This window comes from Protomyctophum bolini, assembly GCF_963924005.1.
Source record: "Protomyctophum bolini genome assembly, chromosome: 23".
Taxonomy (NCBI): Eukaryota; Metazoa; Chordata; class Actinopteri; order Myctophiformes; family Myctophidae; genus Protomyctophum; species Protomyctophum bolini.
In genome coordinates this window covers 22,009,954-22,025,217 of record NC_137884.1, presented here as the reverse complement: position 1 = coordinate 22,025,217, position 15,264 = coordinate 22,009,954, and the positions used below count along the sequence as shown (strand labels likewise).

The 15,264-nt window shown below is 43.6% G+C and overlaps 1 protein-coding gene across 1 annotated transcript in view; it reads right to left on the bottom strand.

Moving 5' to 3' along the window:
• Positions 1 to 1,528: 1,528 nt before the first annotated feature.
• Positions 1,529 to 15,264, bottom strand: part of LOC308310792 (fatty acyl-CoA reductase 1) — a 70,609-nt gene continuing 56,873 nt past the window's right edge. Inside the window, exons 6-12 of the mRNA XM_080757224.1 lie at positions 14,445 to 14,489; positions 13,829 to 13,947; positions 12,094 to 12,161; positions 7,463 to 7,634; positions 5,901 to 6,030; positions 4,869 to 4,996; positions 1,529 to 2,174 (exon numbers count right to left, since the gene is read on the bottom strand). Of these exons, the coding sequence (XP_080613350.1) occupies positions 2,015 to 2,174; positions 4,869 to 4,996; positions 5,901 to 6,030; positions 7,463 to 7,634; positions 12,094 to 12,161; positions 13,829 to 13,947; positions 14,445 to 14,489 (822 nt within the window). The 3' untranslated portion in view covers positions 1,529 to 2,014. The remainder of the gene's footprint in view (positions 2,175 to 4,868; positions 4,997 to 5,900; positions 6,031 to 7,462; positions 7,635 to 12,093; positions 12,162 to 13,828; positions 13,948 to 14,444; positions 14,490 to 15,264) is intronic.

Genomic DNA, 15,264 nt, shown 5'->3' with positions numbered 1-15,264 from the left:
GAATTCAAATCCGCTAGGCAGGAACCACTAAGCAAGCCCTAGAACCATACTTTATCATTCATTTTTCAAATAAAAATAATTACTAAAAAGTCCGGCCAAAACCTTATTGATTCTGCAGTCCGCAGGAGGTGAAATGGCGACATCTGCAGGGCCATAAATGGGCACTGCAGGTCATTTTGTTCTTCCGTGCTGAGCTTCAATTTCATAAGATGGGAGGAGGTTGTAATCAGTGATGGACAAGTTACTCAAAAAAGCGTAATATATTACCTTTTTTACAATTACTAGTTACTTTGAAAAAGTAATATTATTACTTTACATATTACTCCCTGCCAAAAGTTAGTATTAGTTACGTATTACGGTAATATTTCCCCCCTCGCCCCCCAGTCATTGCATCTTTTGTCCCCAAAAGTCTAACACTAGCCAGTTTGTTTCCGAGACGGTTTAAGGCTCACCCATTACGCATCCGATAAATCAGACGTACAGACGAGTGCACATTGTTTCTGTATCCCCTATAGAGTCTAGATCCAGACGGATCAGCAGCCTGCAAAGCAACTCCATGCCAACCCACTCTACCATTAACACGCTGACTGCGTAGAATTTAAATTGTGAAATAAGCTTCACTGCTGAGTATTTCGCTAACCTTTGAAGAATCACCCGGGCGCTAATGTTTCACGAAAGTCCGCCTGAATATATTCCAATCGTTTGTAATAGTGTGCAAACGCCTCAATTTCCCAGACGCACTGAGAACCCCATGTGACTGATTTTTTCAAAAACAGCAAATTAAACAATGTCGTGATCCCTGTGTTAATAAACACTGAGCCCACAGTACCACCAAGGCTCGTGGAAATATGAACAAGTTACTTTTGGATAATAGTTATTACTAATACCGTAATTTCCGCGACTTTTTACCCATGATTTGAACCCTGCGGCTTATACAACGGTGCGGCTAATCTATGGATTTTTACAGCTAACGCAGAGCCATCTAAGGCTCTGAGCTAACGTAACGGCCACCTGCGGCTTATAGTCCGGTGCGGCTTGTATATGTACATATTTGGGATTTTCCCTAAATTTGGCTGGTTATATTCAGGTGCGCCTTATAGTCCGGAAATTACGGTATGTTAATATTAGTATTATTATTACACAAAATGTAAAGTAATTAGTTATATTACTAGTTACTGGAAAAGGGTAACCAAGTTACTAGTAGTAATATTACCAATATGTTAATATTGGTAATAGTATTACTCAAAATGTAAAGTAATTAGTTAGTTATATTACTAGTTACTGGAAAAAGGTAATCATATTACTTTAAGTAGTAAGTTACTTTAATTACTTTCCAACACTGGTTGTAATAATGTACAATCCTCACAGCTCTGTGACCCTGAACTAAAATAAATTACATATGAATGTATGTTTAAAACTTCTCCCTTCTTTTTTCTTGCTTGAACTGAACAAATTATGGAAGTATTTAACGTTGAGCATAAATGAGCCTTAACAAAGCATGAAGATGTCCAGTTCACCGATATAATTAAAACAGCACTTTGGATATCTCCAAATTACAATTAAACACACACTAAAACAGTCTTTAATTAAGTTATGCAATGACATATTTCAAGTATGCCAAAAAAAAGAAAACAAACAAAAACATCACATTTTAAAGGCAATGTGTTCGAATCCAGGATGAAAAAATATCGATAGAGTACACAAAAGGCGTATTGTTGCATATATATACTCTGTAATTTTTAAGAAGAAAACTGTAGGTATAAAACATATTCGTTTTGCTTTATGGGGCTGGATGACTTTTAACAGTGCAGATTCTGGAAGGAGGATTAATTGAATGCACTTCACGGCTAGTAGATGTTCGCTCTGCCGAGCTCCTTAAATCCAAATCCTCGCTCCACCACAGCCGTGATCTAATAATGACCTTCCCAGACTAAAATAATCCAAACTGTTCGTTCAGGAGGGTCATCATGTGATGCCCAAGGCTGAGGTGGAGGTGGGTGGGTCGGTCAGTTAGTTAGGTCAAGGTGCTAGACGCACGGAAGTAGGAGAGAAACTTGAAGCAGAGGCTGACCACAAAGTACCAGATGTTTCTGGCCATCTGGGAGCGGGCGATGAACACCCTCCAGATGAAAACCAACAGCAGCGTGTTGAAGGTATAGCGGATGTTCCTCAGCCTGGGAAAGAGGGAGGGAGGAAGGCAGGTATTGCGTGGTTGGTACACAAAATGTGTCTGCCACTGCCTAGCCTGTAGGGCTGACCCAAAATAATCGATTAATCAACGTTCAATCGATACGCACGGGAATCGATTTTGAATCGAATAGTCATAAAAAAAGAGGCCCCTTTTGGTCCGCGAGACCCCCCCTTCACTGCCGAGATTGTTGTATTACCTTTAGAGCATACGCTGAATTGTTTGGGCTTTTAATCCGCGAAAATCCAGCGAAAAAAGGTTTCTCGGTTTGTTATGATTCGATCGTACCATCCACCATCTTGGTGCACCCGGAAGACGCACACAAGACCCGTCTCCATGAGGCGTTGTACCTTGTAGGGATTTATTGTCTCTTTTCTGCACTAATATAAGTACGGTAACTAACTATAATATTGCACTCTCAGAGACAGAGCCGCTTTTTTGGTTGTGCGAACGCGCCTGCGAGACGGCATTTTTGTATTCTTTGAAATGGAACGGCTTTTACGTCTCTCTCTCTCTCTCTCTCTCTCGGTATTTAATTACATATTTCCATTTTGCACCAATATTATACTGCCATGTCTTAATACAGTGTTCCTTTTTACAAATAAAATATGCACATTAAGAAGGTTGATCACAAAGTTAGTGTGGTATAGGCTATAGGCTACTTTGATGGGAATGCAAAGCGATAAGAACACCTGCCTGCATGGGTGCTGTGCCAACAGTGAATACTTATATAGTTTCTTACCTCGTGGCTCGTGCTGGTTTGAAGAAAGAAGAATTAAATATATCCAATAAATATAATCCAAGGTTTGTTTGTCTGGAGAATGGAGATCCAACACTATGTCATATTATTAAAGTAAGTGCTGCAGAGTGAGAAGCTGCTCCGCCCTGCTAATTGATCTGACCTATATATATTTGCGCAACCGACTGGCATGAGGTAGCCTATAGTAATTATACTTATTTGGCAGCACCTGCAATTCAGTAACCTATACACATTTTAAAAGGCTTTCATATGCTATTAATATTTTTTCTAATAAGGTTTGTCCTATTTTTGTATAGTTAACAAATTAACTATTAAAGCACAGGGCCTCACATTTCTCCCAGGCAGCTATGATTGCGAGCCATGCGTGCGCCTCGCTGCTGTCATAAAGCCTCGATTAAATTACGCTTTATTTCAGTTAATGTTACGGCAAGAGGAGAAGGAAAAAAAATGCGTTTGTTACTTCGTTTACACTTGACAGCGTGTGTTGTTTTGAATGGTAACCAAACTGTTAACCCGTTGGGTTTCGAAGCATCGACGATCGAAACAAATTTATTTAGAAGCGTCGATCATCAAAAGCGTGATCGGAGGTCAGCCCTACTAGCCTGGGAGGCATACCCATTTCAACTTTATGCTCCGGGCGGGATGGGCTGATTTAACCCATTCTGACCTGAGATCAGATTCATATGAGGTTTCCACTGGGACACACACTGGTCTGATGAACCCATTCTGACCTGAGATCAGATTCTAAAAATGTCAGTCGTTCTTCGAATTTTTCAAAAATAGCAGACCTACAAGCTCGTATCGCGCCACTCGGTGGCGCGATATGAGCTTGTAGGTCTGCTATTTTTCAATAGGTAAAGCATAACATGATGCTAACACCAAAATGGGTGCCCGGTCAGAATGGGTTAACTCACGTCATGTTGTAGTCTGGTTTGTAGTCGTCAGGCCGGAACCTCCAAACCCTCCAAATCAAAACGGGATTACCCCAAAATAATTCCCAGTGATCAAGGGCATCATCATTTTAGGGCCTAGCCAATAAAAGCCTTGATGTGGCGTTGAAGTTTCTTCAAGTGCTTCTTGGAATAGTTTGTTTGGTATATCCAGCTTTCCTTCCAACTCGTAGCGAGTACTAGTGACTGGCAAGACTAAAAACAAACGGGGTACCAAAACAAAGCAATGCCGGGAATATTAAATTTTTTATCATCCGGTCTTAATGCTTTCAACTCGAGCAGAATTATTAATGTAACTGTACAAGTGTCCATGACAAAGAAAATATATGATGTGGAGACAATAAAGACTATTATTAATATTATCATTATTATTGAAGGTGGTAACAGTCAATTTTCTCAGTACAATATTTCGGGGGCATATTTAGAATGTGTACGTCGTTGAGTCTAGTTTGCATTACTACGATCTCTAATGGAGGATTTAGTTGACACAATGAAATAAAATGGCGATAGTATTCAGTGTGGGGCAGACAGCTAGATATGGGAGAGCAGTAGCTTTGTTGTTGCAAGGAAAGGAAAGCGGTTTGTTTTAGTCTCAGATCGGTTCTAACACCGCTCCGACGGAGGGACACAGTATAACTATGGGGACACAAAAGAGACACAAAACAGTAGGACCCAGAAGTATCTCTGGAGGGGGAGCTTACGTCACGGCTAAAATACTGAAATACTTTGGTACCGACGTTGGCACAAACTTTTTTACTTACTCACCTTAATTTAAATAGCATATGCCAAAAAGGGGAGAGGTTTTGGGATTTTTGTTTCTACACATTTTAATAATTTCTTTTTAAGAGGCACGTCATGTGTTCTACCGCCTTTGTGATCTACTGGTAGATCACGATAGGCTATACCTTTTGGGCACCCCTAAAGACATTATCTGTTGGTGTGCTAGTCGTTCCATTCTTTTGGTACTTACTTCCTCAGATGCTGCCGGGCAGCGGGGATGTCCGACATGTCTTCATTCAGTACGTACTTCTTGGTACCGAGACAGTAGTTCTCAATATACTCTGGCCAGTTGAGCTGGCGCACATCAAAGTTGAATGTCTGAAAGACAGAAAGCACAGAGGGAAGGATTGTTACAGCAAAGCCGAATATTATGTTTGATTTACTCATAATTCATTTTGTATGTAATATAATGCTGGCTGGCTTGACACAATCAGTCCCGGGATTCCCTTCAAAATAAGGGCTCTGGGGTGACGGGAAAACAGCTTTAACTCTGAACTTTACTGCGTGTTTTCCCCCCACATCTCTCTCTCCTCATTTCCTGTCAGCATACTGTCTGTCCCTTCATAAAAAATATAAAATAAAGGCGAAAGCCACAAAAAAAAAACATTTAAGGAGAAATGAAGAACACGGTACGAAGAGCCAAGCGTACGGTGGCCTTAGAGCCTCACTCAAAAATAAAAAAGGAAATATTATTCTCTCGCCTGATATCACTGAAGATGCGCTAGGACATGTACAGTACACACGTCATTGCAACCCGTCGGTGGGATTCCCTAGGATGTGTGGACAGACACGTCGGCTTTTGTGTGCATCCAAGACAGTTTTTAACTGTTTACTCAATATTAACCCATTCTGACCTGAGATCAGATTCATACGAGGTTTCCACTGGACACACACTGGTCTGATAAACCCATTCTGACCTGAGATCAGATTCTAAAAAAATGTCAGTCGTTCTTCGATTTTTCAAAAATAGCAGACCTACAAGCTCGTAGCGCGCCACTCGGTGGCGCGCTATGAGCTTGTAGATCTGCTATTTTTCAATAGCTAAAGCATAACATGATGCTAACACCAAAACGGGTTCCCGGTCAGAATGGGTTAAGACATTTGGATATTCATTTTATCCGACACTCCCCCCCCCTTCCTATGTAGAACTATTGTAACTAGTTCAAACACATTTTAACCATGTTGGACTAACTATGAGTTTGCGTTCAGAGTATAGCCCTACCTTTCTGTCCTCGGGCGTGAGCTGGCTCAGCAGCATGGTTATGTTGTCAGAGTTCCACTGCCAGTCCTGGTTGCTGAAATACTCCAGCATACCAATGGCCTTGTGCAGACGGTTAAAGATGCGCATCATCCTGAGTAAGGAGGGAGAGAGAGAGAGGGTATGTACGTACAGTATGTGCCAACTGCCAAGTAATCCATTTTTTATTTCAAGTGTGAAAGTCAAGGTTAATTTGTACTTCATAGCACTACCGTGACAAAAATGACCAAAATGTGTATTTAAGTTGGGAGTGAGAGTAACATGAGTATAATTAAAGGCATTTGCAAAGGCATTTGAAATGTTCAAAAATAGCAAAACATAATTCAGCATTTCAATTCAAATATAGCAGATCTACAAGCTCAAAACGCGTCACACGCTACGCGTTTTGAGCATGTCGATCGCTATTTTTGCTACGACAGCAATATGCAATGTGGCCCTCTGGAGTGAGTGTGGAAATATAGAGGCCCTCTCCATCTTCAAGGTTGGCCACCCATGAAATAGACTATCACAATATGTTTAAAAGCAGTAACACGATACACAAGACTATATTGTATATAATATTGTGTATGATATTTCTTTCATGCGGTTTTTATGGTTATTGGTAATGTGGGGTGTCGCTAGGCAACCAGCCGCCAGGTGAGCGTTATGGCCCAGACAGCCAGTGGGGAGGAGGGAGAACACGCCTCCTCAGCCTCGTCATCGACCAGACATATTACCCAGCCCACCTATTGGCTCAAGGCCAAGTGCACTCGCACTTGGCCTTGAATAAAAGGAAAGGTATGTCTGGTCCTGCGCTCATTCCCCACTGGCAGCTGAAGGGGACATGACGGGCATGCACGGCGGTAAGCGACACCTCACACACCAGTCATATTACATGAATGTGACCGTGATACTAAAAGCATATTCTCTTCATTATAGGTAACCCGCTACCCAGATACATTTGATGACAGTTCCACTTCCCCGGGAGAGTATTGACAGATAACAGAGGCACCTGTCAACCCGGGGACAGAGAGTGGGATACATAGGGCGCACTAAAGCCCGTTAGGAAAGAGGACCCTAACGCAACCCCCCACCAGAGAAGAGGCGGAGTTTACTTTTGTTAAAAGACATTTTGAGTTGCAGTATATGCCAAGCGCGTAAAAGCGCAGTTATATATAATAAACGGCTGTGGTGGCCCAGTTTCAAAGTGCCTTGTGTGTTGGTGTCCGCTCAGTGCTTACAGTAACATAAACTAAAAGAAGAAAATACGTATGAAAATATGTATCTGAAAACATTATAGGTTAGAAATAAGCCACAAAGTAGTAAGCATGCTTTGGTGGCCGTCTGTATGTCTTGTAAACAGACAGACTCCACACGTGGATGTAACGTAGACACTAATGTCCCATAGCCCGAAGGGATGCAACGCTCTGATTGGTTCAGATTACAGAAACACAGAGGCTTCCGTTTAAAAATAAAATGACCGAAAAAGCCATTGCACCCCATCTTTAATAAAGAAGTTGCCACACACAGCCCACAGTGCGTCTTACTGAGGCTGCTGTCCAGACAGGCGCAGGTAGAAGTCATAGATGAGGGCAGGGAACTTGTGACTGACCAGGATCCAGTACTGGTACACCAGATAGTTGGAGGTGATGTTGGCGTTGGGACGGCGGAACGCCTGCTCCAGAGGGTTCCTCTTGAAGGCAGACATGACATGGTGCTCTGGAGACATGGAGCATGTCGGGGGAACAGCGGTTAGAAATCACTTAAAAACAATTAGTTTGAATTGACCTATAGCTAAAAAGTAAGTAGCCTTGCCGAGCCATGAGGCCCATAGGGCAGGAGCCTATCTCCTGTTTCTGTATAGCGTGAGGCAGCTTGATGTACAAGTACACCCCCTGGACATGACGCTAGTATGTCGCAGGGACTTACCCCCAATCCAACCCCCCAAACTGCTATAGTCCAATCACAGCTAAGCATGACATGGGTTAGACAAACCTCTCCACCAATAGTTTTCCTATATGTAAAGAAATGCCACGCACATATTTTTTTATGTTGACGGATTTGGAAGAGATTTTGAAGACCTGGTTCCAAGAATGAACCAGTATTTAATGTGTAAAATCCATGATATTTACATTGGAATGAATGAGCCTGGCTGGAAAGTGACCAAGTGGGAGTGTCTAAGTGGGAGAGGCCGGCGCTTATATAGCTATAGGTGAATTGAGAGGAAGTGGAGACTTGACCCTTCTTTGACCATTTCAATAAGTAGCACGCTAAAAAAAAAGTAAAGTGTTTTTCTTTTGTATTATTATTTAAATTCTTTCAATATTTGTATTATTACGTATCCCTTTTTTATTATACATTTGTTTTATAGTAGCTCAGGCTCAGGGGCAGAGCGGCCTGGTTATAATCTGATGTGATTTTCATGTTCCAAAAAGTCAAATAAAAAGAGTAAAAAAAAACATCAGATATTCATGCTTCCTAAGCATTGAAATATATTTACTACATCAAACGGCTTCACAGAGCTGATACGACTGCCTCAAAGCACCACCTGTGCTGCCGTAATAATGTGTGACCTTTAGCTTTTGCCCCCTCTAGATTATCAGAAATAAACAGAGGGCATGGCTTAGACAACACACACCACCGTCGACTTCACACAAACAGACATTATCATGATGAGGATTATGTCACCCGAGACCCTTTTCTGCACAAAGGTCTGTGTGCCACATCTGTCCCTGTTCTGATGGTGCACCTTTACGCCCCTGCTGCTATTTCTAACATTACCTTTTGATTAGGCTTGCAGCTCTTGGTTCTCCAACACCGGCTCAATGTCACTAAAAACTAAACTTCAGACCTCCCCGAACGAACGAACCCATCGACTACTACTCGGCCTAATATTGCCTATAATTTTGTTGAACCCCTCTGGTGTCTCACATTTTGTTTAAAAATGCCAGTTTTGGCCATGGGTGGTCTGGCCGACTTGGTACTGTATAGCCTACAACAGGAAGCCAACTATTAGGGCATTTGAACACTGATGCCTGCCAGTCACAATGTGGGACGGGGTCTCAATTTGTGGGACGCCTGAAAAGTCTTGGAAACGAGGGACTGTCCCACGCAAAGGGGGACAACGAGGGACTGTCCCACGCAAAGGGGGACAACGAGGGACTGTCCCACGCAAAGGGGGACATCTGGTCAGCCTAGCCCAAAACAGAGACGGCGGGTTGAAAGTGGATGAAATGACGTTATGATTTTGTGCAAAATGTTGGACTCTATACCCCCAGACATATTCGTTGACCCCCGCACCAAGATGGGAAACGGTGCTATATATGCATGCATATATGTACTTAGTGGTTATTTTCCACCACTGTTGTTGATTAGCCGGATGCCTATAGCTCTTATTTGGGCCAGTGAGATAACACGCTTGACGCCAAGTTGCAGAGACGAGACCCAAATAAATCCTGCTGCCATCTGGTAGCAATTTCCACGGCGAAGGGAGTACATTTGATAATCTGTGAGAAGGCATAGCAGGAGAGCGAACGCCCCCCTCGTCACCCTGATGTGATTAAACCTCTGACCTTCATTAGAATGTCTAACTGGACGTCCATATTTTTGAGTGGTGCAACCACTCCCTTACAGAGCTATGTGTGTGGGTGGGTTTTAACTAATTCAGATGGAATATGAAAAGAAATATAATTAAATTAATGTCATAAGAATACACAACTGTATTACATATAACTTTGTTAACAAGTGCTTTTATTTGTATGAATTAATTTATTTTTAACATAAATAAGGCTCTTATGTGTGGGACATGTTTTTTCCACTTTTGTCCCTCATCTCAGAGTCTAAGGCCTATATTTGTTATTGTCAGTAGTAGTAAGAGGTAAAAAAAATAAAATAATAATGCAGCTCAGTATCCACAAATGGCTCAACTGTTAAATAAAGGAGAGGATGTTAGTCTATTCATGTGTCTTAAATTGAAATGCTTAAAAGAATAAAAACTTTTTGTTAAACATTTGACCTCTTATTTAAGTTATTTTATACCATCTTGGAAGCGGAATCGGAATTGAACTCATAAAAATCCTAACGATACCCATCCCTAGTCACGTGGTCTAGTAGCGATGTAGTGACGATATTTTCACGATTGGCTGGCCTCTAAGCCAACGGGAGGACTAGCCCTATTCGGCCAATGGGAACACTAAGCCCCGCGGCCAATGGGACACTTAACCCCTTTTGGCGTTTTAAACATGTTATAATTTAGCTATTGAAAAATAGCAGATCTACAAGCTCATAGCGCGCCTCTGCTATTTTTATTATTATTATCGTGAAAAAAAAATATATATATTTTAATTTTGGAGGTCAGGCCTAAATGGGTTAAGCCCAAACGTAAAGCAGAAAAGCCCCACTAAGGTACAATATGCAAGAGAATTAAATGACTGCAAGCTGATATAGAATGACTTTTTTCTTGTTTCTTTCTTCTTTTTTTTTATTTGATTTTACAAAAGTAACACATGACACAAGGTTTCTGAGATAATATGCATTAAATCAATTAAATCTCGAATATAATCAGTGCCAAATCCATTTTGCTTCGAATTGTAAGGTAAAAGTCCCTGCATGGATTTACTGCATCTGGAAATGTAATTTTGTTCCAGGTTCGTCCACCAGGTGGCAGACTGCCACTGTCTCACATTCACAACCACACTCTACAGTACAACATGACATCACTGTGCCAAGATACTGGAGTATTGCTTTGCAGTGGTGTACAAGTACATTTACTTAAGTACTGTGTACTGTCCTGTACTGTCCAATTTTGAGGTATTTGTACTTTACTTGAGTATTTCCAACTTCCAATACTTTTACTTCTACTCCATCACATCTCAGAGCCACTACTCCACTAATCCACTACAATTATTTGACAACTTTAGTTACTAGTTTACTTTGGAGATTTAAAATTTGATTAGAAAAAAACCACTTCAACCCTATATACATTTCAACCATTTGAAAATAGACGATCTACAAATTTACAATGAGCTTGTAGCTTGCACACATTTTGATCTGAAGTACATTTTGATGCCGATAGGTTTGTACTTTAAAGGTCCCTGCACACAGAGCTCGAATTATGATTTTTTAATTGCCGTTTCTCCATCGGTTTTCCGAAAAACGCGGCCGGTGTGCAACCACCTTTACGAGTACATTTTGAATTCCGAACTTGAACTTGTAACAGAGTAGTTCTACATTGCAGTATTGATACTTTTACTGTAGGTTTAAATACAGCAGATGGGCAAGCTCACACAATGCATTGCAATGTGACGCGTTCTGAGCTTGTAAGTCGGTATTTGCAGTAGTTCTACTGTATATAGGATAATGTAGGGCGCCAGCAGGCAAGGATATGACAGATGTGGTCCAATAATCCACCATATGGGCAACTAATTATCCACTCGCTTCGAATATCAACCGATAATCACCAGTCTGTTCCTAACAAGACCATTCATTGCAGCCAGTATGTCCTACATACTGCCTACCGCGTAGTATGGGACTAGGAAATGGGAAAGTGAAATTAGTGCCGCCGAAGCGAAAACATTGTGAAACTGACTTACATGGCCGGCTAAAGGAGGTACTCCATACTAGAAGGCTTTCTTACCTTTATTAGTAGTTGTTACGTCCCCACCAAAGAGGTCCAGGTGTTATTTTGTGCAAAATAACACGCTATTTCACCTACCATAAGCCCTCAGTGAATTGCATTTAATTGAACGAGGCATTGGGGTGTTGTGCTAATTTGCTTATTTTCATCGCTCAAAAATCTTTTTTTTTTCTCAATTGTGCATGTTTCTTTCCTTCCAGGGAGCAACATGGAGTCCTTTGCTTCCTATCCTCTTTTAATAGTCCTTGCTATACACAAGGAGGAGCAGTGCACCAAAGCATTATGGGAATTGTAGTCCAGGAAGGAAGTAAGCCCAGTGTCTGTGACATCATGGACACTGCTAAAATCTAAAATATCTAAAACCACATATTACACACAAAGACCCCAGGAAAGTGTTCTAAATCTTCTAAACGTCATTAACATGCATTTTCTTTTTGAAAAAAGTGTCCCATTAAAAAAGGATATAACCATTCGATGCCGCTAAATTATCCTCAAGCTAAACACAACTAGGCCTACTGTACAGTACATACTGTACATACATACCGATCTCTCCCCAGTGGAAGGGGTTGATGCCGCCAGTTGTGCAGTTGTACACCAGCGCAGTTTTAGGTCTGCAAGACAGAATAGCAGGATGGCAGAACAACAACGTTATGAGACAATTGGATAATTTACATCATATGTGTCCGTCTGTCTGAGCAAATCGACATGTTACGTCATGATGATGTACGATGTTCACACGGGTGTGATTTCTATACAGCTTTTGTCCCCACACGATGAAAGGAGAAATGAGGTCATATGTCCCTCAAATATGACATAAATGTGGCAACACAAACATCACATGAAATGCCATCGACAATGAATGGAGAATGTAAGTCATATGTGGACGAGCAAATCGTCTTTATATATTCATGAAGAAGTATTATTCATTTCTTATTGGATGATGTACGACAACAAGAGCGCCCCTCACTTCACACGGGTGTGATTTTCTTTTAAAGTCTGTTTTTGGCTTTTCTGCCTTTATTCATAGTATCAGTGTAGATTAGAACAATAGAACATATAGAGTATTAAAAGGATAGAGAGTAGAGACTGATCTGGCGCGAAGCTCCGCCCCCTCCGCTATTCATGTCAGTGGAAGTTGCTCAGTGGCGTTTTGAAGCCCCCCTAGAGGCCTACCTGTGTACTGCGGTGTACCAGCCTGCAGCCCTCCCCCTAGAGGCCTACCTGTGTACTGCTGTGTACCAGCCTGCAGCCCCCCCCCCCTAGAGGCCTACCTGTGTACTGCGGTGTTCCAGCCTGCAGCCCCCCCCCCTAGAGGCCTACCTGTGTACTGCGGTGTACCAGCCTGCAGCCCCCCCCCCCCCCTAGAGGCCTACCTGTGTACTGCGGTGTACCAGCCTGCAGCCCCCCCCCCCTAGAGGCCTACCTGTGTACTGCGGTGTACCAGCCTGCAGCCCCCCCCCCCCCCCCCTAGAGGCCTACCTGTGTACTGCGGTGTACCAGCCTGCAGCCCCCCCCCCCCCTAGAGGCCTACCTGTGTACTGCGGTGTACCAGCCTGCAGCCCCCCCCCCTAGAGGCCTACCTGTGTACTGCGGTGTACCAGCCTGCAGCCCCCCCCTAGAGGCCTACCTGTGTACTGCAGTGTACCAGCCTGCAGCCCCCCCCCCCCCATGGAGGCCTACCTGTGTACTGCTGTGTACCATCCCGCAACCCCCCCCCTAGAGGCCTACCTGTGTACTGCGGTGTACCAGCCTGCAGCCCCCCCCCCCCCCCCCATAGAGGCCTACCTGTGTACTGCGGTGTACCAGCCTGCAGCCCCTCCCCCCCCATAGAGGCCTACCTGTGTACTGCAGTGTACCAGCCTGCAGCCCCGCCCCCCCCCCCCATAGAGGCCTACCTGTGTACTGCAGTGTACCAGCCTGCAGCCCCCCCCCCCCCCCCATAGAGGCCTACCTGTGTACTGCGGTGTACCAGCCTGCAGCCCCCCCCCCTCCCCCCCATAGAGGCCTACCTGTGTTCTGCAGTGTACCAGCCTGCAGCCCCCCCCCCCCATAGAGGCCTACCTGTGTACTGCGGTGTACCAGCCTGCAGCCCCCCGCCCCCCCCCCCCTAGAGGCCTACCTGTGTACTGCGGTGTACCAGCCTGCAGCCCCCCCCCCCCCCCCAGAGGCCTACCTGTGTACTGCGGTGTACCAGCCTGCAGCCCCCCCCCCCCCCCTAGAGGCCTACCTGTGTACTGCGGTGTACCAGCCTGCAGCCCCCCCCCCCCTAGAGGCCTACCTGTGTACTGCGGTGTACCAGCCTGCAGCCAGGGTCAAGTTGATGACAACATCGACGGGGATCAGGTCAGCCACGGCGTCATTGTTGGCCCTCATGGTGCGCAGGATGCCCTTACCGGCCTGGCAGGAGGAGGAAAACAAGGACATCAACTCCTTCCCCGCCACGTTTAAGGTCAAGTTTAGTCGCTTCGCTGCCACCATTATTTTGAAGAGCCACCAGCTGATTCGGTGAACCGGTAGTAACAATCCATCATTTCCGGGGGAGCCGGCGGGGAGGTACTTTCGTCAGAATCGCTTATATACTACGCTGGGATTTCTTTAACTGAGCTCCTAAACCATTGATGATCTGTATTATCCTCAATCTAAGCTTCAATTCAGAGAAAAACGCAGTCGTTACTTAGTTAGTCTAATGTATTGTCCACGTGTGGAAACTTCGGTCTTCGGTCTCAACAACAGTAAAAAACAAACAGTTGCAACAACACTTACACAATTATTTTCTTAGTCAAACAAAAGATACGTCGTTCATTCATTAATGGGATCCATGGTGATCACAAGAAAAGCCATGACAACAAAGCTAAACACTAATCAACCCGTTCAATAGTCATGCTTTTACTCACAGCGATGAAGACTCCACTGGGTCCGTTGAAGTTGTCGATCCAGCCCTGGAGAACATGCACAGGACAGGAGGGGCTTAGACTTTAATTGTGATCCTTATGAAACAAATAACTCAAAATAAATCCCTCTTTCCCGGGTGTGCCGTTAAATAAATAGCCATGCATTTGGAGATTGTTAATGTAGCGTCAATTTAATTTTGGTTAACAGCAGAAACACAAGCACATAACGTGCCAATTCGTGCCACACTATGAGCTTGTAGATACTAGTTCTGAGAATTCGCAATAGAAAATAGCCGATCTACAAGCTCACACTGCGCCGCGATGCGATGCATTGAGCTTGCAGATCTGCTATTTTCAAAATAATTTTATACAGTTGAAAACTTGTGAATTTAGACATTCTGCATAATGAGTACTTTCTACATTTGCAATTTAAGAACAATTTGATGCCAAATACCAAAAATGTCTAGAACAGGGCGTCTCTTCCTCTTTTGTGCCGTTTTTTTGCCGTTACAAGTTGCAGCCGCGGGCGAGCGTCATTTCATTAATTTCCATCCATATAAACCCGGAAGAGACGCCTAGCTGGTCTATAGGCATTTATAGACGCCTAGCTGGTCTATAGGCATTTAGAGACGCCTAGCTGGTCTATAGGCATTTAGAGACGCCTAGCTGGTCTATAGGCATTTAGAGACGCCTAGCTGGTCTATAGGCATTTAGAGACGCCTAGCTGGTCTATAGGCATTTAGAGACGCCTAGCTGGTCTATAGGCATTTAGAGACGCCTAGCTGGTCTATAGGCATTTAGAGACGCCTAGCTGGTCTATAGG